The 25,119-nt window shown below is 46.8% G+C and overlaps 4 protein-coding genes across 5 annotated transcripts; 3 read left to right on the top strand and 1 right to left on the bottom strand.

Moving 5' to 3' along the window:
- The first annotated feature begins 2,116 nt into the window (after window positions 1–2,116).
- Window positions 2,117–7,800, top strand: LOC311353253 (allantoinase, mitochondrial). The gene is made up of 11 exons (XM_084473098.1): window positions 2,117–2,387; window positions 3,047–3,198; window positions 3,792–3,906; window positions 4,516–4,662; window positions 4,841–4,886; window positions 5,064–5,157; window positions 5,424–5,610; window positions 5,933–6,071; window positions 6,887–7,059; window positions 7,290–7,322; window positions 7,621–7,800. Exons 1-11 carry the CDS (start codon window positions 2,238–2,240, stop codon window positions 7,792–7,794), a joined length of 1,410 nt encoding a protein of 469 aa, XP_084329224.1. The 5' UTR covers window positions 2,117–2,237; the 3' UTR covers window positions 7,795–7,800.
- Window positions 7,801–8,475: 675 nt separating this feature from the next.
- Window positions 8,476–13,763, top strand: agxta (alanine--glyoxylate and serine--pyruvate aminotransferase a). The gene is made up of 11 exons (XM_084473094.1): window positions 8,476–8,708; window positions 8,834–9,026; window positions 9,147–9,211; window positions 9,359–9,459; window positions 9,739–9,809; window positions 10,473–10,557; window positions 10,962–11,060; window positions 11,541–11,610; window positions 12,519–12,614; window positions 12,976–13,104; window positions 13,487–13,763. The coding sequence occupies exons 1-11, from the start codon at window positions 8,550–8,552 to the stop codon at window positions 13,592–13,594; spliced, it is 1,176 nt and encodes a 391-aa protein (XP_084329220.1). The 5' UTR covers window positions 8,476–8,549; the 3' UTR covers window positions 13,595–13,763.
- Window positions 13,764–14,742: 979 nt separating this feature from the next.
- Window positions 14,743–17,679, top strand: dtymk (deoxythymidylate kinase (thymidylate kinase)). The gene is made up of 5 exons (XM_084472423.1): window positions 14,743–14,978; window positions 15,734–15,842; window positions 16,191–16,281; window positions 16,761–16,958; window positions 17,402–17,679. The coding sequence occupies exons 1-5, from the start codon at window positions 14,849–14,851 to the stop codon at window positions 17,510–17,512; spliced, it is 639 nt and encodes a 212-aa protein (XP_084328549.1). The 5' UTR covers window positions 14,743–14,848; the 3' UTR covers window positions 17,513–17,679.
- A 675-nt stretch (window positions 17,680–18,354) lies between these two features.
- On the bottom strand, window positions 18,355–24,555 carry atg4b (autophagy related 4B, cysteine peptidase). Of its 2 annotated transcripts, none has more exons than XM_084472422.1 (13): window positions 24,539–24,555; window positions 23,723–23,824; window positions 23,529–23,600; window positions 22,951–23,049; window positions 22,740–22,841; window positions 22,321–22,393; window positions 21,867–21,946; window positions 21,255–21,451; window positions 20,875–20,953; window positions 20,152–20,297; window positions 19,751–19,807; window positions 19,578–19,671; window positions 18,355–18,452 (listed from the first exon to the last, which is right to left on the bottom strand). In XM_084472422.1, the coding sequence occupies exons 1-13, from the start codon at window positions 24,546–24,548 to the stop codon at window positions 18,379–18,381; spliced, it is 1,185 nt and encodes a 394-aa protein (XP_084328548.1). In that variant the 5' UTR covers window positions 24,549–24,555; the 3' UTR covers window positions 18,355–18,378. The 2 variants fall into 2 exon arrangements, with proteins under 2 accessions (XP_084328548.1, XP_084328547.1); XM_084472421.1 differs by having other exon boundaries at window positions 18,355–18,470; window positions 19,581–19,671.
- Window positions 24,556–25,119: the final 564 nt, after the last annotated feature.

Genomic DNA, 25,119 nt, shown 5'->3' with positions numbered 1-25,119 from the left:
ACTTGTTTCGAATTAAAATAATGACAAGACAGCTATTGAAAAGAATGAAAAGATTTAGGCAGACTCACAGTGTTATTTAATATAGGGACAGTACACAACATGTTGTGTACTATCCCTATATTATGTAAGGTAATGCATGTAAACATTACACATTATACAGCCATTCAGAATTATTTTGATTAAGGGATGCCAACCTGGCCAGTATTCCAATAATATATTATATACATTACATTATATACATTATTATATACATATATTATATACGTATTTGCTTTCTACTGTAAATATGATTACATATTATTATATTATATGAGTATATCAGATACCTATGTGACAGTGGTGCGTACAGGTGAGTACTGCGATGGGTTGCCAGGTTGGGCAGGTATGTCACAGAGGTATACAGGTGAGTACGTTGGGCTGTGTTGCCAGGTTGAGCAGCTATGTGCAGTTCCAGGGTCCACCAGCCCTATAAGCTGCTGTGTTGCAAGTTACCTGGAGAACAGGTGAGCTCAGGTTACCTGCAACACAATGCAGATGCTTTCAATGACCTTGCTTTACTCAGACTCTGTCACAATACAGACCAACCCCCCCCCTCTCTCTCTTTCTCTCTCTCTCTCTCTCTCTCTCTCTCTCTCTCTCTCTCTCTCTCTCTCTCTCTCTCTCTCTCTCTCTCTCTCTCTCTCTCTCACACACACACACATACTCTCTCCAGGTCTGTCTGATGCAACTATTGTATTTGAGGCATCATTATGTTGTAAACATGTTAAACAGCAGTGCAAGGTGCCTGCTGGTTAGGCCTGTTAGTCTGCTGGTTGGCTGGTTAGCAGAAGGCCTGTTTGTCTGCTGGTTGGCTGGTCTGCTAGCTTTAGCATTGGAGCATGCTACTAGTCTGCTAACACTTAACCACCAGCAGCGTCTGAATCCGGGGCCCTGGACACTGAATAATTGATACTGCTGAACGAGCCACTGCCCCTCTCTTTATACCGGTTTGTGAAGGGGACGTGCGTTTAAAGACCTACGGACGTATGCGTTACGAGTGCATTTAGGTTTCATGTTTTTATTAAAAGTGTTTTAGGTCTGTCAAGTATTAGTAGGATTTCCCATGAGAAAGGTGTTGTTGTGATGGATGAACGTTCAATACATGATGTGACGGTAGAAGCGAGGAATACAGTGAGAGGCTGTAGCAGCTGTTGTGATACCTTTCACCGCCACTGGGGGTCGCTGTGGGGACATTTATCTTGATACATTTCTCCAAAAAAAAAAATCAATCAATCAAAGAGTGATTTAATCAATAATACAAAAAAAACGTAGTCTTTGGGTATTTTTTAATCAGATTGGTACTGGGTACTGGATATTTCTTGAGGAGAGTGACAAACTAGTGAGTATAAACTATAGGTGGAACTCAACCATTCAGTAAGAATTCCAGATTGAAGCGCCAATGTTTGTGTCTGAACAGTTCCAGAGTTTCCCCTCGTCAGGAAAACCCAGGTTACATTGAGACCATAATGAGTGTGTGGTGGTGCGGAGACCAGACAACCACTACTTAGGCCTATGTCTTAAACCAACTGCTGCACTAGAAATAAACAACCTTTCTTTCATTTACTCACTTACTTTCACTTAGGCCTACATTTATCCTGAAAAAAACATGTAATGGTCATTCATTACTGACTGACAATTAGAAAAGGAATTGCAGTCAGTAAGAGAATGGAATTGGCAGCAATTGCAAATCTATTTCCATTCATTGCATGTAATTCCATTCTATACAATATGTCATAACTCGCGATCAAAAGCGATCCGACCCAATCTGATCGCTCGCTTCAAAGCGGCTCAGGGACTCGGACCTCGCCTTACGCGCTCATAAGCCTCGGAACGCTCACGGAATATTACGCACACATTTCTCCAGAAAACGCACATGCGGTGCGGCGACTATTGGTAGATTTCATGAATCGTTTGAAGCGCGACTCAGCGACTAGTGGTTGGAGCTGGGAGTCGAGTCTCGGAGAACGAACGATACGAACGAGACGAACTGAAACGGGGAATCAGGTCGGTTCGTTCATGTGAAAGAGCCATCACTAGCGGCGAAAAGTCCAGTTGGCCTCCTAATCAATAGTGGTGATGTGGGGACAGGAGGAGGAGGAGTTAACCCGTCCTGTGCTGCAGGCCTCCAACACGCTGTCCACACATCACACACTGTCGTTGATAGACAGCTATCAACGTCAGTCTTCAGTCGTCTGAACATGGAGCTCGGTGCGGCCGTCCGGGCCGTCAGGAGCCGCCGCGTGTTGCTCGGTGACGTCATTCAGCCGGCGGTCATCTACGTCAGAGACGGGAAGATCCAGAGCGTCCGGCACGGGAGCGCACTTTCTGAGGACGATGATGCTTGTGAGGTGGGCCAGTGTTCAAATTACAATCAGTCAGCAGTGTTCAAATTCCCGTTCATCAGGTCTTTCAAGTCGAGTCAGACTGGGAACTGATTTCCCAATCCCAGTGAACTACCTGTCGAGGCGGGCCGCGGGCATCATATTCTAGATTAAAACAAATGTTAGACACAGAAAAATAACATACATCTATGTATAAAGATAAATATACTAGAATGCAATGCATTTATTACAGGGTAACAATATAGCCTAACTAACAAAGTAAACAAAATCTAAATATGTGCCTTCTGTCACATATTTCGATTTTCAAAGTTCAAGTTCTACACAATGATGAGTTACAGCATTCGTTGTTTGTGATCAGTCATTAATGTTTTGTAATTAATTAAAATAGCCTACATTGTCTAAACAAAAAGTGAATAAAGAGTTAATAAAAAATATAATAAACAACGCTTCACGACGAGAGGATACAGACGCGTTACGAGCCAAACAATAACACGGTTCACACGGTTTATAGCCATTATCAGTAACTTTGTCAAGATTTCAATACCTTGGAAACCGCTGTCTTGGTACTGATATCACACTGGCTACACAACCTCATCACTCCTTCATCTCACCGTGATGTCGCCGTGATGACGTCACACTTCCTGTGTTTGTGTTTGCGCGGGCAGGTGTGGGACGTGGACGACCGGGTGGTGATGCCGGGCCTGGTGGACAGCCACGTGCATGTCAACGAGCCCGGGCGCACGTCCTGGGAGGGCTTCTGGACCGCCACGCGGGCCGCGGCCGCCGGTGGCGTCACCACCATCGTGGACATGCCGCTGTATGTGACTTCCTGCCCCCCCACACCTCATTCCTACAATCCCCCCTCAGCGCCGGGGAAAGGCGGTCTGCACTCAGGAAGGAGCTGACATGATTGGGGGGGTTTGCATTTACATTGAGGGCGTTTAGCAGACGCTTTTATCCAAAGACTTACAATAAATACATTTGTCAGAAGAAAGAGAAACAACAATATATCGCTGTCGGTACAGTAAGGTTGTTCATAGAACCAAATGCCAAGCACTAACAAGCACTAGGTGAACCCATTCCCCGTATACAACAAGATAGCTAGGATAAGATGCTACACCATGCTAAGGACCATTTTTAAGTGCCAGGACGTACAATATACAATAAGTGCTTAAGAGGGACGTGGGGGGTATCTTTTTGGGACCAAGTATAGCAGTGTGTTCGACTCCCAGTACCAGAGGGTTCTGGGTTTGAGCCCCGCTGCCCACTAACTAGTTGCCGTCCTTGTGCTAAGCTGCTCGTCTCTGAAAATATTCCCTGTACGACATTTAAGATGAATGCATCTGCTGAGCATCTAAATAACTAGTGAGACCTTTATTTTGAAATGTGGCGTACCTCCTGTTCCCATAGCAACAGCATTCCCCCAACCACCACGCTGGGGAACCTGGACGAGAAGATGTGCGTGGCCGAGGGCCAGTGCTTCGTCGACACCGCCTTCTGGGGCGGGGTTATCCCGGGGAACCAGGTACCGTGATTGGTCAGAACTCGGCAGCCGCTGCCTCTCCTCTGTCCAATAGAAACTGTGGAGAAGTCAATCTTTTGGTTCAAGTTTTTTAATGTCCTATACCAGGGAAAAGGGTGACACACACACACACACACACACACACACATACAGAAACACACACAGACAGAAGGAAAACCACGACAACAATACAATGAAATACAGAGATAGTGTGAACAGGAGTTCAGATCAAACTAGGGTCCAACAACTGAATGCAAAACGTTGTGAAGCAGTTGACATGATGGGACCAGGTATCTGTTGGTCATCCTAGCAGTGCCTCTAATGCAGCGGTGCCAACTCATTCAGAAGCCAGTGACACTGACCCTTCAGAATAGCAGTAGCATTTCTGCAAAGAATCGGTGATGTCATGATGAGGTACCAGTGATGTCATGATGAGGTACCAGTGATGTCATGATGAGGTACCGGTTTTTGTTGACCAAAAGTGTAAAGCTTTAAAGGAGTGCAGTGTTCAGAATTTGAGCCAGGGGTGTAGACCTGGTCCTATAGAAGCTCTGTGTGAACCCGCAGTCCCCCAGCATGTTAAAGACCCCCCGCTGGTTCCCCTCCCTACAGCTGGAGCTCCGGCCCATGGTCTGGGCCGGGGTGGCGGGCTTCAAGTGCTTCTTGATCCACAGTGGCGTGGACGAGTTCCCCCACGTGGTCGACACCGACCTCCACGCGGCCATGCAGCAGCTGCAGGGCACCGGGAGCGTCCTGCTGGTAGGTCACGCCCATCAGGATCCTGACATCTCACTTGGGGATTTCTATACATATTGTGCTTCAGTGGTGGGGCAATGTCCACACCCAGAAAGTTCATCTACCCACTTCCTGCCCTGGACCTCTATATCAGCGTCCGTTCAAAGAAGGAATGGTGCTCATGAGTTTTGTATTTCCCTAGTTCCACGCTGAGAAGGAGGTTCCCGAGACGATAGAGGAGAGCGGTGGTAAGTATTTAAAATAGTCCACTTAGGTAAATGCGATGCTGCCAGGTTTTACCTCCAGCCATGCCCTGATCCAGCCAACACCCCAACACCCAATTAGCCAAATCCAGACGGGTTGTCCAAATTCTGGGGTGGACTTCCTGGTCCCTTATGAAGCTGGAGTTTCCCCTGTGCTTTCAGACCCGTGTGAGTACTCCACCTTCTTGCGGTCGCGGAAGGACGTGATGGAGGTGGAGGCGATCCGCACCGTCACCCAGCTCTGCCTGCAGTACCGGTGAGAGCAACAACACCACTAGGGATCCTAAACTGCACTACATTACTGCAGCGATACTGACACCGCAACATCCTTGACAATACGCAGCGATAGGACATTTGGAGAGCAATGTTTGCTTAATGGCTTATTATTGCTTAATAATATAGCAGTCAAAACAACATAATTGTCCCGTTATCAAGGGGCAGGATAGTCTAGGGGTCAGGCTCATCAGGCTCTAGGTTTGAATCCTAGTGTCACTCTGACGTCTCCGACCTCTGACCCCCCAGGGTCCGGTGCCACATCGTTCACCTGTCCTCGGCTGAGCCGCTGGCTCTGATCCGAGAGGCCCGGGCGGCGGGGGCCCCTCTGACGGTGGAGACCACCCACCACTACCTGACCCTCTCCTCCGAGGACATCCCCCCCAGGGCCACGCAGTTCAAGTGCTGCCCCCCAATCCGGAGCCAGGCCAACCAGGTAGGCCCACCGCTAGACCCGGCGTTGGGCGGGATCCCCCAGTGGTCCGGCAGGAAGTGGTGACGTCTGATGAGACACTAGAACGTGTTCTTGTTGTTCTTGTGTACTTTTGTGTTGTCGTATGCATGCGTTACTTTCAATGTCATTTAGAACCTGAAGCTCTGTGTCAGGACTCGTGACTCGTTCAGACTAACATCTGTCATAGCAGGACTATCCTTCACTATTCCACTAGCATTCATCAGCATTGGTCTCCAGGGGCTTTTTCGTTCCCCCGGGCCACCATACTCTAACGCAGTGATTGGTTGGTTCTCTGGTCGCTCAGGAGCAGCTGTGGTCAGCACTGAAGGCCGGAGACATCGACATGGTGGTCTCGGACCACTCCCCCTGCACCCCCGACCTCAAGAACCTGGACACTGGAGACTTCAGCCAGGCCTGGGGAGGGATCTCCTCCCTGCAGTTTGGTAACCATTGACAACATTACTATTTAATACTAATTTAATATCCAAATTCATAAGGAGCCGGTAGGGTTAGGGGTCATCTTGCTCTGTGATGCCTACAGGTAGATTGCTGACATTGGGAATCAAACCCCAAACCTTTTACAAGCATTCTATCCTATCACTTCAATTGTTGGCTGTCACTCATGTTAGTAATGCAGGGAATACCTGCACAATACCGGAATCATAGTCATCGTCTGACTCTTAAGTACAATAAGGTAGATGTTTGCACCTGAAATTAACCTAGTAGACCATTAGGTCTCCTCTACCACGTGATGGTTCAGACAGTTCAGTGTTTGAGTAAAGTCCACAGAGAGACAAGCAAATAGCCCAGTCTGATAGTAATAATTGACAGGCTCAAAGTCTCCCGTTATAGCGACCGTCTCTTTGAAAGACCTCCGCTACGAACCAGAAGGCTGGCAGCATTGAAAGTTTAATGCACCAAGAGAATAAACGTAAATCACCAATGTGAGTCTGGATATGAAGCTCTGTCAGGAACCATATCCCATCAGGTGGTAGTAGGAATATGGATTTCTAATCGTCCATTCCAGTCCAACACTTGACTTGAACAAGGCCCTTTGCTTTTTGTGTTATTTAGAAGAGACTTCTATCCAAAGAGACTCGTTATTCGTTAACGTAGGAACGGGTTAAGACATCTTGCTCAAGGTTGCCTCCTAAAGGTCAGGCTGAGGACAGAGGGGATGTAACTCAGGAGAACCCCCACCCCAGCAGAACCCCCTCCGCACTAGAACTTTCCTGTGTGTTCTGTGTGTCTGTGGCAGGTCTATCACTCTTCTGGACTTCCGCAAGTGGGCGGGGCTTCCAGCTCTCGGACGCGACGCGACTCCTCTCTCGGAACACGGCCCAGCTGTGTTGCCTTGATGACCGAAAGGGGAGCCTGGCACCGGGCTATGATGCCGACCTCGTCATCTGGGACCCGGAGCGAGAGTTTGTGGTGCGTGTTAAAAAAGAGGTTATTCACCAGAACTACTTATAAATATTAAGTGCAACTCTCAGTTTAAAAATGGAACCGACTTACAGCATGAACATGTAAAATATTCTAGAAACACAATCATTGTCCTTATTGCATAATATGCTAGCATAAGTGCCCTAAAAGGGGGACCCATCTGTGTTTTTAATAAACGCCACCTTCTAAGACTGTTTGTTCTTTCCTCGTCTGTCCAGGTCCAGGAAGGAAACATCCATCATAAAAACAAGGTACGCAAACACAGCCCTCGCTACCGTCACCAGGAAGCTACGATACGCTAATCAACAAAAAGGGCCCCTATTTTGTCATCCAGATCTACCATTTGGTACAGTCCACTAGGCTGGTAGGCTGATCTACCCATCTTGGACTCTCCCACTTGTGATGTCTCCAAATGGGGAGGTTCCAAGACTTGTAACGGCCAATCACATCACACCCGGGGGGAAATAGGGGCCCTTTAAATGTAAAGATACCCAGCCTTATACAGTCTTTTTTATCAAATGTGTGGCCCTGTGATGCATCTTCCTGCAGGTAACGCCCTACCTGGGGGGCACACTGCGGGGACTGGTACACGCAACCCTGGTCCGCGGCCAGCTGGTCTACAGAGAGGGCTCCTTCTGCCCTAAACCCTTGGGCAAGCACCTGCTCGTCTCTCCACAGCAGCCTCAGACCCCAAACTCTGACCCTAATAAAACGTTTTTATAACTCAGACTGCTGCTGTGTTGTCGTTCTTATGTTGTTATTTGTAGAGATTGTTCAAATGAAACTAATCAATACAATAAAAAAAATCATAATTATCCAATACATAAATAATAAATGAAAGCATCTCTCTTTTACAACACTACAAAATAACTGAACAAAGTGGCCAAACTACTTATATCTGAACCAGCTTTTCTGACCAAGCCACTAATTAAATTAGCCTAAATAGTCTTAATCGCTTATGGTCCTAAACCAATCTTGAACCAAATAACTATCGTCGGAAACAGGGGGCAATAGTCCCGGCCGGGTCTGTGACCTGTACATTCACCCCCTGGCCGTGTTTGTAAAGGACGGTTTATCATCAGGTTTTAATCAGCTCCACCATGACCACTGCAGGCTACACAACACACCCCTGTCGTCGCTAATGCGATCAGCTTTGTCTTGCATTGAGCTCATCTGCAGTGATGTCAATAATTGACTTGCTTTAATACACGACTAGAGTTCAACTGTTCTCATTAGAAAGCAGAGCAAATGTATGAAATGTGTGTAAATGGTGCATTGAAAATAACTTGTGTTGGACGAAATGTGGAACAACCATAATGTAACCTGTAACATGTATAATATTACGACAGACACCACAACGAAGCTTCATGTCGCATTATTGACACAAGGCCCTCAGTGGTCGGACAGGGGGGTGGATCCGTCCACCTCTCTCCAGTAGTTTGTGTTCGTCTCGTCTAGTCCATCGTCGCCCAGGAACCATGTCGTCTCTGTCGGTCCCGAAGCCCCCATGCCTCAACAAACCCTTCGTGGCTCCGCACCGGTTCATGTTCGGCCCGGGGCCCTCCAATGTCCCCCCGCGGATCCTGGAGGCCGGGGCCAACCCCATCATCGGCCATATGCACCCAGAGATGTTTGAGGTTGGTGGGGGGACTTTTAGTGATATGGACTGGTATTTAACTTTCTATCTTGACTGACGACTTTTTTTTGTGAATTAAAAAATGTTAAATATCCCGCCGATTTGATCACTTCTTGTGTGTCCCAGATAATGAGTGACATCAAGAGCGGCATCCAGTACGCGTTTCAGACCCACAACAACGTGACTTTCGCGGTCAGCGGCACCGGCCACACGGCCATGGAGTGCGCCCTGTTCAACGCCCTGGAGCCGGGGGATGGCGTCCTGGTGGCGGTCAACGGGATCTGGGGAGAGCGGGCCGCGGACATGGCGGAGAGGATAGGTGCGGTGACTCGGTTTTTATTTTTTTTTATTAGTTACTTTTGATGATTCGTGATTTACTCCTCCGGGTCGCAGTTCTGTGATGCCGTTTTTGACTGTACATACTTTGACCGCGCTACAGGTGCAAAAGTAAACAAGATTGCAGCACCCCCTGGTGGCTGCTTCACGAACGACGAAATTAAAAAGGTCGGTTTTCATTTTAACTGCTTTTCATCATCATCTCTATCAAGTATTCGTTTATGAAGCTCATATATTCTCAAATGTTGAAATTAAGCGAACCATACATACATATATATTCATATGTATTCGAGTAGTTGTGTTAATCCAACGCAGGCCCTGTCGAAGCACCGGCCCGTCCTAATGTTTCTGGCCCATGGAGAGTCCTCCACTGGGGTCCTTCACCCCCTAGACGGCATCGGAGACCTCTGTCACCAGTAAGGAGCTACGCTACACTATCATTCCACACACATACATACAGCAGTGTTACCCAGCCTGTGGTCGGAGCTCAGTGCTTAGCTGATGAGTGTTGATACATTTCATTATAGTTTGTTGAATTGCTTACCTGGTCTACAGGTATACAGTATAAACATAGCGTGTACCTGTATATTGCTCACCTGGTCTACAGGTATATGGAGATACAGACTGTTTAACTGCTCACCTGGACTACAGGTGTATAAAGATACAGACTGTTTAACGACTCACCTGGTCTTCAGGTACGGCTGCCTGCTCCTGGTGGACTGTGTGGCGTCGATGGGAGGAGCTCCTCTCTACATGGACAAACAAGGTGGAGCTTCATTAGCCATGGAACTGCCTTTAATTAGAGATGAAGCATTAGGGCCCAAGTATCTAAGGAGGAGGAGGAGGAGGCTTAGGCTACCCTATTTCCAAACAAATTGAGCTAGTAGGTAATTTATTCCAACTAGTATTACACTTATGAACAAGAAATTACCTGCAGGACAGCATTTTAAATAGCACTATGCACTTTCTTTCCAGCTGGATTGTCACAGTATGCACAACTGCACTTTAACATCCTACTCATAATGTATAGTGGGGTTTGTGTCCTCTGTCCTGATGTTGAATGTGGGGGGATGTGGTATGGTGGGGGGGTGGGGGTGGTTGGCTGAGGGAAACTCTGTTGTTTATCCTGTCTTGTTTAACTGTCTTATTGTCTTTTTTGTATAAATGTATCAGACATACCGTATGGCGCAGAACAATTTTCAAATAAATCTCTATCCATATCTAATCTGAGTTTGTTTGCGATAACTAATTATTAACCACTTTTTTAGAAATGCATCTGAAAATGCAGGAACCATTTATATTTTTTACACTTTCCTTATCATTTATAACGTTTTTATTTGTAGGAATCTTTCCCTCTAATCACGGTTGAATTTGTAGGAATCTATATTTCATAGTACTTTCCTTTAATTTTTAACGTTTGTATTTGCAGGAATTGATATTTTATACACAGGCTCCCAGAAGGTTCTGAATGCTCCCCCCGGTTCAGCCCCCATCTCCTTCAGCCCCAGAGCCTGGTGAGTACTCATTCAGTATTACACACAGTATTATAGTATTATACAGAAAATAAGTCATGTTATCATATTATACAGTATAGTCAATACAGAAACACACATTGTGTTGAGAGATCAGCATAAACGTAGCCCCTGCTTCCCTATTCTAACCGTTAAGAACACGTTCAACATTAACAGTGTGTGTTATAACCGTTAAGAACACGTCCTCAACATTAACAGTGTGTGTTATAACCATTAAGAACACGTCCTCAACATTAACAGTGTGTTATAACCATTAAGAACACGTCCTCAACATTAACAGTGTGTGTTATAACCGTTAAGAACACGTCCTCAACATTAACAGTGTGTTATAACCGTTAAGAACACATTCTCAATATTAACAACACTTCCTCCTCTGGTGTCCGAAGCCAGAAGGCCTTCAACAGGAGGACCAAGCCTGTGTCCTTCTTCCTGGACCTGGCCTGGCTTGCCAACTACTGGGGCTGTGACGACAAGCCGGCCAGGACGTAAGACCTCTGGACCGTCCTGGACCAGGAATAGCCTGGACCAGGTCTAGCCTGGACCAGGACTAGCAGAGACCAGGACTAGCCTAGACCAGGACTAGCTTGGACCAGGGGCTGGATCCATAAAGTTCTAGTCTCTGATGTGGTCTGAGCACATACTAGTTCTAAAAAAATCTTCCCTGCTCCTCATGTGAAATATAATCTAATCACCTGTCACACCACGCTAATCTCCAAATAATCAAACATTTAGTATGTTGTAGTTAGGTTAGTAATGGGTAGGGAATAGCATTTAATTAATTAATTAAAGGGTGAGTATAGCACTTAACTTAGCATTGCACTTCAACTGCTATGCTACGTCACGCTCCATCTAGCCGTTTTGCCAGGGAACCATAGAACGGCCTCTCCATAATGCAGTGAGGTTCTCTAGCTGTGCTAGGACCACCAGACCGAGGCTCTGACGCTGTGTCTCCCCGTCCCCTGTAGATACCACCACACCGGCCCCGTGTCGGCCTTCTACTCCCTGAGAGAGGCCCTCAGGATGCTGGCTGAGGAGGTGAGGAGCCGCTTCAAGGGCCACTCTATGAGGATCAAATGGGAGACTTTTGATGGTTAGATCAGTTGGTACAGGCCACTGGAAAGGCTGGTAGGTTAATCCATCATGCATCTGGGTGGCCACTCCCACTTGTGAGGACACGGTCGATTCTGAGCTTGTATTGGCTGATCAATAATCAGGCTTAAACTGTATTGATGCAGCACTAGTTACGAAATAACAAAGTACTATTACAAAAAAATATACAAATAAAATAAGTACAGTTACACATAGAATGTGTACATTTTATGCACAAAAGGTGTACTAAAAAGTATGTATGTAAAAGGTAAATGGATGTATCTGCATGTAAAATGTATCAGGCAAATATACGTCTCAGGTAAATAGGGCCCCTCTAAAGGCCATCTGGTCTCAACGCCACTGCTGCTACAGATTAGCTAACTTTTCAGTTTGTTTTGAACTACAAAGCTCATGGTCAGGCTAATGGACTTTGTATCAACATACTTTTAACCAATTCTACTTAACAAAATACCAGGCTACGTCTTTAAACAAACCATATGTTGGTTAATAATTAAATAGTTCTTCAGTAACTCACCCAAAGGTTTGAGAGTGGACCCTTTCCACAGGAGTTGAACAGGTGTGTCTCATCATTAATTAATTAGGGGTGCTTCTGATTTAGGGCTGCTTATGTCCCAGTTTGCACATAGTTACTACTGGTACTCAAAGTGTTTGAGAGTTTGTTATCCAATTAAAAGATGACACACATTTGGCATGGCGTTGTTCCTAAGTGCATACATGAGTGGCCCCCGTGGGAATCGATCTGCAACCCTGACACTGTTAGTGCCATACTACCAACAGAGCTAGACTGGCCCAGGGCCGAGAGGACAGGTTAACTGGTCTTGTGGTTCCCTCAGGGCTTGGAGAAGTCCTGGGAGAGACATCGCACCGTGGCTGAATACTTCCACAGCGGTCTGGAGGACATGGGCCTCAAACTGTTTGTCAAGGACAAGGTCAGCGCCCCCCCTCCCCACCCCACTGTGTATATTCTACTGCTACAATTAATAAAGGGAAAACAGTGGTACAATACTTTACTATGATTTTCATTGTTTTTAAAAATTTGTCTGAGACAAATCTTAATGCACATTGAAGCTGGTTTTATTTTGTAGTATCCTGTTTTAGTTTGAAGCTAAGCTCATGTTGTTCTCCTGCCATTATCATCATGACAGTGGTTCTCATGTGATGAATGTAAAGCCCTTTGAGCTGCATGGCTTGTATGAAGCCGGGAGCTACAGCTAGGCGTCGATCCCCAGCCATAACAGAACTCTAGTCCCCTCCTAGTGACTCTCCCTCCTGCTGTGACTCCCGGTGCAGAGCTCCAGGCTGCCCACCGTGACCACCATCCTGGCTCCGCCTGGCTACAACTGGAAGGAGATCACCTCCTTCATCATGAAGACCCACAACGTGGAGGTGTCTGGGGGCCTGGGGCCCTCCGTCGGCCTGGTGGGGACCCTTCACTACCGTACATGGATTGTATTGTTCAGATATAGAAGTGTAGAGGACAAAGTGAGGCGTGTTTGTTCTGGCGGCATGTGGCTCAGGAGGTAGAGCGGGTTGGCTGGTAACCGGAAGGTTGATGGTTCGATCCCCGCCTCTTAGCTGAGTGTCAAGGTGTCCCTGAGCGAGAAGCCTCACCCTGACTGCTCCCCGATGAGCTGGCTGTCACCTTGCATGGTCGACACAGCCGTCGGTGTGGGGATGTGTACTTGAATGGGTGAATTTTTTGTAAAGTATTGTAGGCAGTATTGGAAAGCGCTTTGAGTGGCCACTGGTTAGAAAAGCGCTGAATAAATGCAGTCCATTTACCATTTCTCTTGGTTCCCAGGTGCTGCGTGTGGGACTCATGGGGTGCAACAGCAGCCGAGCCAGCGTGGACATGGTGCTTAGCGCGCTCAAAGACGCCCTTCAGCACTGTCATAAGAGCAAAGTGTGAGGCACTCTGGTTGTGTTTGTGAAGCTCTGAAACCAGATGTTGTGTTTTAAGAAACAATACAAGGTGTAATAAGGTAAAGTGTGAGACACTGGTTGTGTTTGTGGAGCTCTCAATCCAGATTTTGTGTTTGAGAAACATACAAGGTGTAATAAAACAAAATCGAAAGGCATCAGGTTGTGTTTGTGTCCCTCTGAATCCAGACTGTGTGAACCCACACTTATTTAATGTAGGCCTATTGGTTCAAATTACAAATTACAAATAATTTATATATATATATATATATATATATATATATATATATATATATAATTCTAATTTGAACCAATAGGCTTACATTAAATAAGTGTGGATCATATATATATTTGATTTGGGTGGCATTAAAAGGATGCACCTGGACCCTAATGACGACTCATAGGTTTAAATAACATTTATTAGTAGGAAAAGATCATTCACAAGTATGCACACATTGTAAAATAAAATGCTGAACATGTAATCAATCAGTGTATAAAGAAGGAAAAGTTTCGAAGCAACAAAGGGTGACAGTTGTAACATAGTAATTGCACCATTATAGGACAATGTAACCTAGGTAGGCCCCAAAGGAGTGGCCCATATTGGCTGCCGCCTGTAGCGCCCCCTTCTGGTGGGCGCTGGTCGCCTTCAAAGTAAAATGAAAAAAATTAATAGAATAATAAATACAAAAAATAAAAAAAATTCTCCGGGCGCCCTTCCTTATTGCATTGAGGTAACAAATTACCACAAATAAAAACACTTTGCACCCCTATTCCTCACAATCTTTACTCTGCCCCAGCCAGATGCATACAGGTGTAACAGGTGTACATTGCGCACTGAAGGTGGGGGCGCGGTCACTGTTAGATCACAACAAGTGAGAAGTGCAAGACCGGGGATCGACCGATCAGAGTTCACCAAGTTTCCCATCATGTTAATGGCCAAGCCTCCAGGGGCGCAAGTTAGGAAAGGGAGAAGGAAAGCCCTATATATGGTATAAATCATTATAGCATTACGGTTAGACGGTTACGGTCCTACAAAATATTTTCTGGAAACTTCGCAATTCCCCCCCTCCCAAACAACGCTAAGCAGAATACGACTCGCTCGCCGTACCGAGCCTCCCGGCCACCGTACCGAGCCCGCGAAGTGTTGTTTACAATTGGAACGGCGGAAGGACCGCGGAAGGACCCCTCTACTTTATCACATCACTAGTACCTTTTGATTCACTTTGATAACAAACCCAGAGCCATGGCGTGTAAGAGGGGCGCGCTGATCGTACTGGAGGGGGTGGACCGCGCCGGTAAGACCACCCAGTGCACCCGGCTGGTGGAGGCGCTGAAGAAGGACGGCCGGGCGGCGAGCATGATGCGTTTCCCCGGTTAGTCCTACGGTGTCTTTGCATATGAGGTGCGGTGGATCCGAGTCCATTCCCCGCTCCTCTACACTAGAGATGTCGTTATGTAGGTTAACTGCAGGTCAACGTGTGTCTCCACCAAGTCTGCAGGACCCTAGTTGCTGTCTTTCCGCCAATTAACAAATTAGAAGAGCACACTTTGCATTTGTTGTTGTCGAACCAGTGTAGAAAAGTGCGCCAATTAACTCGTCCTTGAACATGATTTCTGCCTCTGTCAGCTCAACACCCATGTCCCCACTACCTGTTTATGGTTTGTTTGGGACCCCAGCGGCAGAAATGACACTTTTTAAATGGTGCTAAACTTACGTACAGCAGCAACTCTGACAGCTTGGGCCTTCATTTGTATCTGCACTGCATGCATTTGGCGTTTTAGGGTTAGGGTTTTTTTCTGACCTGATTTCTGAAGCTTCAATCTCTTCAGACATCTTCAACAACGAAACGCTTCAGAGACTTCTTGCAGAACGTTGCTCATAAATCATACTTTCATTTAATTGAATAGGTTTAAATCAGTCAAAGCACATGACAACCGTATTATATACTTATAATATACCATAGTTATATAGACTGTTTAATGATGAGGTTCCCTAGTTGGTGTGTTTTACTTACCATCATATTTTACATATACTGTTGGATTCAAAGTCACATGTTTAATAATGAAATCCATATGTTTCACTTTGTATATCTGGGCTCACATTTCCCAACACTACATGTCTGTACAGACAGGACCACGACCATCGGGAAGCTGATCAGCTCCTACCTGGAGAATAAGAGCGACCTGGAGGACCACACTGTGCACCTGCTGTTCTCCGCCAACCGCTGGGAGCTTGTGTAAGGAATACAACGTCTGTGCCTTAAAAGGGCGAGGATGTTATGCCACCAGGTGTGTGTGATTAGCCATTATAAGCCGTTTTGAAAATCTGCCTTTTCCTGTGTTTTAGTGACATCACAAGTGGGCGTGTCCACCTAGATATACACACTGGATAGATCAGTCTACCAGCCTACCCAGTGAAAATTATGCTTATCTATCCTTCATACATCTAGGTAGACACGCCCGCTTGTGGGTGTCACTAAAACACAGGAAAAGGCAGATTATTTCAAACTGTCACACTCACACCTGGTGGCATAATATCACCACTTTAATTCATGCAAAACACTAAAACCAGCCACCCTTTCCAGGCCCCTGATGAAGAAGAAGTTGGAGGAAGGCACCACTCTGATCATCGACCGATACGCCTTTTCTGGGGTCGCGTTCACCAGCGCCAAGCCTGTGAGTGTCCAAATCAACCTTTCTAAGCTTTGGTTTTACCCACCACCACCAGTAGTCTTGAACTCCCTCTAAGGAGGGATAACATTGTTGTGGATTTTAGAAAGCCCTTGATAGGTTCCTACTGTGTGCACCAGTAAAAGGCTTCAGTGAGAAGTGTCTTACTGGTAAACCAGTAAGAGGCCTCAGTTAGAAGGGTCTTACTGGTAAACTAGTAACAGGCCTCAGTTAGAAGCGTTTTACTGGTAAACCAGTAAGAGGCCTCAGTTAGAAGGGTCTTACTGGTACACCAGTAAGAGGCCTCAGTTAGACGGGTCTTACTGGTACACCAGTAAGACGCCTCAGTTAGACAGGTCTTACTGGTACACCAGTAAGACGCCTTAGTTAGCACATCTTACTGGTGTACACCCAGTAAGACGCCTCAGTGAGAAGCGTCTGCTCTGGGCGGTGGGTGACCTGATCTCCTGCGGTTCCGTCTCCAGGACTTCTCCATAGACTGGTGCAAGGCGCCCGACGTGGGCCTGCCTAAGCCGGACCTGGTTCTGTTCCTGCAGCTGAACCCCAGCGCCGCCGCCCAGCGCGGCGAGTTTGGGAGCGAGCGCTACGAGACCAGCAGCTTCCAGCAACGTGTGGAGGGGCGCTTTGAGCAGCTCATGGCCGACGCCTCCGTCAACTGGCAGGTAGGACCAGCAGCACTGTCCATTGAATACGCAAACAGACATGCCGGCTTGCGCCTTCCTTCACTAAATCGCATCGATTTCTTGAAATGTTAAATGGACTGCATTTATACAGAGCTTTTCTAACCAGTGGCCTTAACTCAAAGCGCCTTACAATATCGCCTAACATTCACCCATTCATACACACATTGACAGCGGTGTCAACAATGAATGGCGACAGCCAGCCCGTCAGGAGCAGTGAGGGTTGGGTGCTTTGCTCAGGGACACCTTGACACTCAGCTAGGAGGAGCCGGGGATCAAACTAGCAACCTTCCAGTTACCAGCCAACCCGCTCTACCTCCTGAGCCACATGCCTTCCATTTAAGGATCCAATTAATTACCCCAGTAAGCGTGTAATTGTGACTGGTATTGATAAGGCGCCGTCCCGATTGCCGTTTCTCTCCCAGGTCATCGATGCGTCTCAGAGCATGGATGAGGTTCACGATAACATCAAGCGTCTCAGCATGAGAGCACTGACCGCCGCAGAGGACCGGCCAATCGGAGCGCTGTGGCAGTAAACCGGCAGACCCGCAGACATCCCCCCCCACTGGCCAGACCCTTCTCCTGGTCTTTGGGAAACCGGGACTCCTGGAAGCCGGAACTTCCTTCCAGACCAGTGAGACCACACACACTTCACCCCCTCAACACCGCATCACGTTGAAGACTTTGTGGGGGGGGGGGGGGGGGGAATCCCAGAACACGTGGAATGATCAGCTGGATGCCAGTCTGATTTCAACAGATCATTTTATTTTTTACCTTTTTTTGTATCCTTGATGTTACACGTCAGTTGTTCTGTCGTCTGTGTATGCGGTTGGTGTTTCTGCGTAAATAAATAGCCTTCGAGTGAAGTGGTGTGTGGATCTTTGTAGATTTCTATCAGAGTAGTTTTGCAGGAACAATTAAACACAAGTTACGAGGAGGATGGGGGGGGGGGGTGGGGGCAGCGTCCTTCACAGGCTGTTAGAAGACACGGGAGGGGGGGGTTAGAGAGAGAGAGAACTGTGCAAGCCGTGGGTTGAGGTGCGAGCCGCCGTGTCCGGGCGACAACAGAAACCGTACGCACGGCCCATCTGCTGGGAGGGGGGGGGGCGGGGGAAGGCACCGTATATCACTTCAAGAAAATCAACCTTCAAAGTGTTAAGACTCGAATGGAGGGGGGGGTGGGGGGCAGACAGGAGGGGTCCCGGGCTCCTGCTGCTGCGGGGGGGCGCATGGCAACGACTCGCGAAGCGGGAGAAGAGGAGGAACGCCGCCGCGTGGCTCATGATCTCTCCTCCTCCTCCACACGCCTCCTCCGCCGCTCCAGAGGAGGGATGGAGAGTCCGGGGTTAAGGAAGCGTCTCTTAGTGTTTCTGGGGTCGTGGGGAGGGGGGGGGGAATCCTGTCACAGGGACAGGATCTCGAACTCCTCGTCCTCTGAGTCGAAGAAGCGTTCCAGTCGGTCCGAGTCGGAGAAGTCTGCGTAGAGGGGATCAGCAGGAGGGAAGGGGAGGTATGATTACACTTTTCAACCCCTGGGTCTGATTGACTGTAGCATGACACGAGAGTACAGGTCATTAAGGAGCAGGTAGGGGTTAGACAGGTCATTAAAGTGTAATTCCGGCGAAAATTGAACCCAGGGTCTTTTTTTTTGGCATGTACACACATCAAATAAGCCCTCCAGACCCTTTTTTCGTTGATAATCGAGTATAAGAGTTTAACCGGCGCAATGTTTGGCTTCCATGTTATTGGCTAGGGGCACCGCGGAACACTTCCAAAGCGGCATTTTTTAACAACTAATATAGCTAAAAAAAAGCACCAAACCTCTGCAGTAGCATGATTAGGGTCCCTACACATAAAACAAAGCATCAACAACTTAGTTAGCGTAGTGGGAGTTTATTCAAAAAGACTGTTTTCCAAGTCTGTGCCTTACCCATAGGTCCATGTTTCCAGGAAGTCCACACAAGTCGATTACCGGCTACCTTAACAAATATAATAGAGGCGCCAACAAATTGAATCTCCCCTCTTGATACTTGGCTGTTTGAAATTTGTTTGCGTCTCTATTATATTTGTTACGGTAGCCGGTAATCGACTTGTTTGGACTTCCTGGAAACATCTACAGGTAAATAACAGACTTGGAAAACGTCTTTTTTTAATAAACTCCCGCAACGCTAACTAAGTTGTTGATGCTTCGTTTTATGTGTGAAGTGAAAATGACGTCATCGTTTGCGTATCTGGTGTCGAATCCGAACACGAAAACGCATAGGGCCGTTTTTATCTTATCCACCCTGGGACCTGGTTTAAAAAAAGTGTGTTTTCGGCCACCGAAAACGGCTCATCCGTCTGGACGGTCGGCCCAAAAGACTTATGCATTTTCACAACAAAAAAAAAGTTTCCGTGTGGACGGGGCCGCAATCAACGGAATGTGCTCTACATCTGAATTGATTATGTGTCTCTGCTCTCCATTTCTAAAGCATGCACTGACTAACATGCAGCTGGTGGACACTGAAACAATGAAACAGAACCAGGTCCTCATCAGACCCTCGACCTGCAGGGTCTGTAGAGATTCAGGGATGTAGCCAGGGGGGAGGGGGAGGTAGTTACCAGGGGTGAGGTTCAGCACGTCCACGCTGACCATGTGGGAGGGCTGGCTCTCCACCAGCTCGAACATGGGGAGACTCCCTCGGTTGCACGACAACTGCAGGAGGAAACGCAGCGTTAACACAACTCTTCAAGGACGGGAAGGAGTCACGCTGTTCTACCTTATGGTTACGTACCCGTCGGATGCGCATGCACCAGTCGTCAAACTCGTCCTCCGTCTTGCAGAAGAAGCCCTGGAGGAGGTGGGGACAGACGTGATGAGAGGGACAGACGTAATGAGAGGGACAGACGTAATGAGAGGGACTGACGTTACACCGGTCAGATCACATTTCCCTAAGGAGGGACCACTCCACACCAGTTTGAAACTAAACATCCATCTTACGTTCTGAAGATCAACAACACTACCAAGGCCTTGTTTTTTAATGGACACGCCAATCACAGCTACCCCATCCTGTCCTGCCCCCAATATCCTTCATTTGGAAACAGGAAAACAATATAAACTCCGAAGACATTTGCCCTCCATGTTGGATCTACAGCAGGTGATCCCAGGTCATGTGACCCCCCACTGGGTGCGTACCGCGGCGATGGAGGGGTCCAGCTCACAGATGTGCATGCGGCAGGGCGGGTGCTGGCAGTGGTAGGTGTCGTCGGGCACCTGGCCATCGTCACTGGGCTCCACGGACGGCTGGGTGGTGTGGGGGTCCAGGTAGATCAGCTCCTCCCCTGGGGGGCACCGTTACCATGGAGATACAGTTCAGCTTGTCATGTTTGGCAATACAGACACTTGTATATAATACAGGGGGTCCATCATGTATAGCTTCAGTCATGAAGCAAAGACTAGTCAATATCTACCTCAACAGTAAACATTTATTTTAGTTTTGTAGTGTATTGTGTATATAGTTTTATTCTTATCTATTTTTAATTCTATCAATGTCCTTGTGGACTGTGTGTGGTTGCTGGCCGGTTCAAGCAGCCTCACCTGCCTGAGTCAGGTTCATCTGACTCTGGAGCTGAGGAGGCTGCACACCTGAGGTGCAATTACTCATCCACTCTGATGAGTGGATGGTATGCAGCCTGACCCAGCCCCAGAGACCAATGAACCTGACTCGTGAGGCTGCTTCATCCGACTGTCTACCCCACAGTCCAGCTGTCACACCGGAACTTCCGCCTAGGATAATCTTCAGTATTGGCTGAATTGATATGTCTCATATGTCTCAGTTGACACTTCTGATATCAGGTAACCAGATGACTCGACCAATCCAACGTTAATCTTCAAATGATCAACCTGTCGCAAACTTACCTACGTAACCGATGAAGTAGTGGGCGCTGTTTGGTTTCCCTCCGATCACACCCAGGGACTGAGGCAGCATGAAGCATTGCTGTGAACACAGAGAGAGAGGAGCTAAAGACTAGCGTGGTTCTATTGATGTGAACACACATAGACTGACAAGACAGAGACACTAAACACTAGTGTGGTTATATTGATGTGGGGGGGGGGGGAAGAGAGACAGACAGAAAGAGACAGAGACAGAGAATCTGCATCGTGAAGGCAGATTTCCCCTCCCGTGATACCACATGAGGGGACATGGCCACTTTGGCCAGAGCTGAATCCAGACTGAGTTAAAGCCTCTCTAACCATGCTTTACAGACACTGTCTAACAGAACAGTGTGGTTCTTCACCTTCAGCGTCTCGATGTAGGCCTCGTTGATGTCCGTCAGGCCCAGCCTGAGGGGGATGAGCAGCACCAGGGGCCTCCACAGGGGGCCCTCTTCTTCTGCCATGGCCCCCGCACCCTCCAGGCAGCCGTTGAGCGCGCTAGCGCCCCCCAGGTCTGCACACGCGCCCCCGTAGTCCAGCCAGGGCATGCACAGACGCTCTGCAGCCGAGACACGACCAGGGTTAGACATGAGCCTCTGGAGCAGTAGGAGGACGGGCAATAAACTACCACTGCTAGCAGGAGATAGATATCTATCGATCCATCTATATACAGAGGTATAACTATATCTATCTCTATCTATAGATACAGATATATCTATATCTATAGATGTATCTATACATAGATGTATTATATATTATATACAAAAAGCAGTCATAAAGTGTATTGTTGACAGGTACAACTTGGGGTGGGCAAAACAAATATATTAAGTAAAACTGGCCATCTAAAAGTTGAGTCAAATGTAGTTTATTAAAATACAATTCACACCTTATTGGTCCACTTAAAGTCATGGTATAAGTGTCAGAATCTTTAGAGTTTAGGCTGTAAATAAAGGTTGAAGAGAGGAGTGACTCACTAATGTCTTCGATGACCACCGTGTTGTCCATGGCAACGTGGACCACCTGCCGGCTCCACCGGTCAAACATGGCCAGTTTCCTGGCAGAGAGACAGTTAGATCAGAGAGATTGTTAGATCAGTTTCCTGACAGAGAGACAGTTAGATAAGTTTCCTGACAGAGAGACAGTTAGATCGGAGAGCCAGTTAGATAAGTTTCCTGACAGAGAGACAGTTAGATACATTCTAATGTTCTACGATCCTGAGAGAGAGAAAGTATGTACAAGTCAGAGATGCTAACACCCTTGAGTTAAGTGAGATTTACAATACAACTTCTCTGTGCACACAAGGGGGAAAATGTGCTTGCTTTGTGTCACTTGGTGTGGACATAAACACAAGTACATTAACCCTAAATGGCAGGAGACCTTAAAACATTACAGACCAGTACCAAGCAGCTTTGAGGTGAGGGTACTCACTTGAGCACCTGGGCTACTGTGTTTGGTCCGTACCATTGTCCTATCGACTTCCCCTCGCCAACGCCCATCTGGGCTGGGGGGACAAACACAAGAGTTACTTACAAAGCAGTGAGATAAAAGTGCCATGATTTACATTCAGGGCATTTATCAGACGCTTTTACCAAAAAGCGACTTACAATAAGTACATTTGCCAGAAGAAAGAGAAACAACAATATAACAATATATCATTATCGTCGGTACAGTAAGGATGTTCATAGAAACAAGTGTCAAGCACTAACAATCACTAGGTTAACCCATTCCCTGTATACAACAAAGATATAAAACCTTCCTGGGAGAATGAGCTTGGTCTGACTGATCAGCAGTGATCGATCAGCGTTAGCTGATCCATAACATTGATAGGAGCCGGGGTTGGTGCTCACCGATCTGATGGATGGAGTAGCAGCTGTCTTTCTTGTCGATGAAGGCATTGAGGAGGCTGACGTAGGCGTCCCTCTGCCGCTGGCCTTTATCCCACCGCCATTCTGGGGACACAACCGGGTTACAGTCACAACCTCCACCTCTCAGAGTTACAACCTCCACCTTTCTGATTATGAATGTGTAATGAGCTACACCTTTAAGATTCAGACCCACCTCTCCCAAGGTGTCTGCAGACCAGGGCCTGTCCCAGGATCATCTGCCCACACCGGAGCATGCATCCCCAGCCAGTGTCCGACGTCGGGCCGGTACCCCCTGGACCACCGGGGAAGACAAACACATTACATTTACATTTAGTGCATTCAGCAGACGCTTTTATCCAAAGCGACTTTCAATAAGTATATTTGTCAGAAGAAAGAGAAACAATATATCTCTGTCGGTACAGTAAGGATGTTCATAGAACCAAGTGCCAAGCACTAACAATCACTAGGTTAACCCATTCCCCATATACAACAAAGACAGCTAGGATAAGGTGCAACACAATGCTAAGTACTAAGTACTATAAGTGCCAGCATGTACAACATACAATAAGTGCGTAAATTAAGTAGACATGAAGCCCTGACCACCTCTTCTAAACCATTGGTACATCCATCTGTAACATACACCTAACTGTGATGATATTCCATCTCTACTAGAGACCTAACTGTAATCATTTTCTGTCTATCTAATAGATACCTAACTTATGATCATGATGAAATTAAAAACATAGAGATCATCAACCTTTCTTAACTCACCGATTGGCTGGAAGTTTTTTCTGTACGTGAACCACAGTCGCGACGTAACGTCTGCGAGGATGTCATCTCTCTCTGAGCGGGAGCAGGAACAAAAACACAACGACATGGTCACATTTAAGGAGGAGCAGGTAGGTTTAGACAGTACAGAGACAGGTCATTAAGGAGCAGGTAGGAGTTAGACAGTACAGACCCACCTGTGAGTGCGTTGAATTCCTTCCCTAAGATCCACACGGGTTCTGAGGTCTCTGGAAAGTCTTCGAATTCTCCAAATCGAAGTGTGTCGTACGTCAACGTAGCTGTCAAACAAAAACCCACACATCGATCAAATCACATCCTACCACCTAATTTGGCATGTGAACATCAGAAAATGGTTACCAACACAAAACAAGTGCGGGATCAGGAGACGTCTAATAATGCGTCATTGTTTGGACTGATGTCACTGATGGACGGCTGGCTGCTGAGCCGGGCGGTGACGTCACGTTCTTAAACAAAACGTGACGTCACGACAAGCGCCATAGAAAAATAAGTTTATTGCGATCCTATAAGAGAGTTGTTCCATCCACCAGTCATATCCAGCTTCGTGCCAAGGCTAGGACCTTTAATCTGACCCTCAGATGAAGTTATATCGACTGTTTTGACTCATTGTCTTGTGTTACTCAATGCCTCCCAAGGACAGCTGTCTCAAGCCTTGAATCTCATGTTTCGGAGGGGCTAATCACTGCTGTATGTGTCTGTCTGCTGCCGATCTGACGACATACAATGTTGGGGGGGTGATATTTAAAGCGCTGTTCAGTCTCTGGGATGTTAAGGCCACCTCACGGTATCACAATGCTAACGTGCTAACGACGCTAAACACAGCAATAACGTGCTGTGTATGGTCGGGATTTTGCGACGTTCGGTGTCAGGGATTGAGGTTTATTCGCATATGTAACATACGGATGCTGTTAGTATGTTTAAATACAAAAAAACGATTAAAAGCCATTGTTATTGACGTGGAGATCCTGCCCTACCTGCGTCCATCCCGACGGTCTTGTTTGTTATGGCCCTTGCACTCTGAACCTCTTGGCCAATCAGAGGGCGAGCTCTGCTGCGGAATTCAGAAAAGAGGGCGGGACGTGCGCTGTTCAGCCAATAGGATGTTGTTTTTTGGGCGGAGGTTAGTTCTTTGGGGTTTCTTAAAAATGCTACGTTTACAGAACCCGTCAAAAAAAACTTATAAAAAAATATATATATATTAACTTTAGCAATTATAATAATAGAAATAAATGAATTTAAAAAAATCACCAATCTGTAAAATAAAAACAATAAATACGTACAATTATATTTTGAAAATACATTCCTACTTGGAGGTTTTAGATTAGTAACGGACGATGAGTTTCTCTCGGTAAACACGATAAACGGTAAACGGATCTGTCCTCCCGTCCCGTGACTTCTGTCACATATTGCGTCACACGGTGTCGGTTGAAATCTAAGTTCTGCCCATGCATGCTTTCATATTTTTAATACAGAATAATCTAGTGCCTTTAGTGTTCCTCATACGATTTACAACACAAACTGATATTCAAAAAAATCTATACATCTTGCATATGAA

The sequence above is a fragment of the Micromesistius poutassou genome, assembly GCF_964030765.1.
Source record: "Micromesistius poutassou genome assembly, chromosome: 9".
Taxonomy (NCBI): domain Eukaryota; kingdom Metazoa; phylum Chordata; class Actinopteri; order Gadiformes; family Gadidae; genus Micromesistius; species Micromesistius poutassou.
This window is presented reverse-complemented; position numbering and strand designations above follow the sequence as displayed.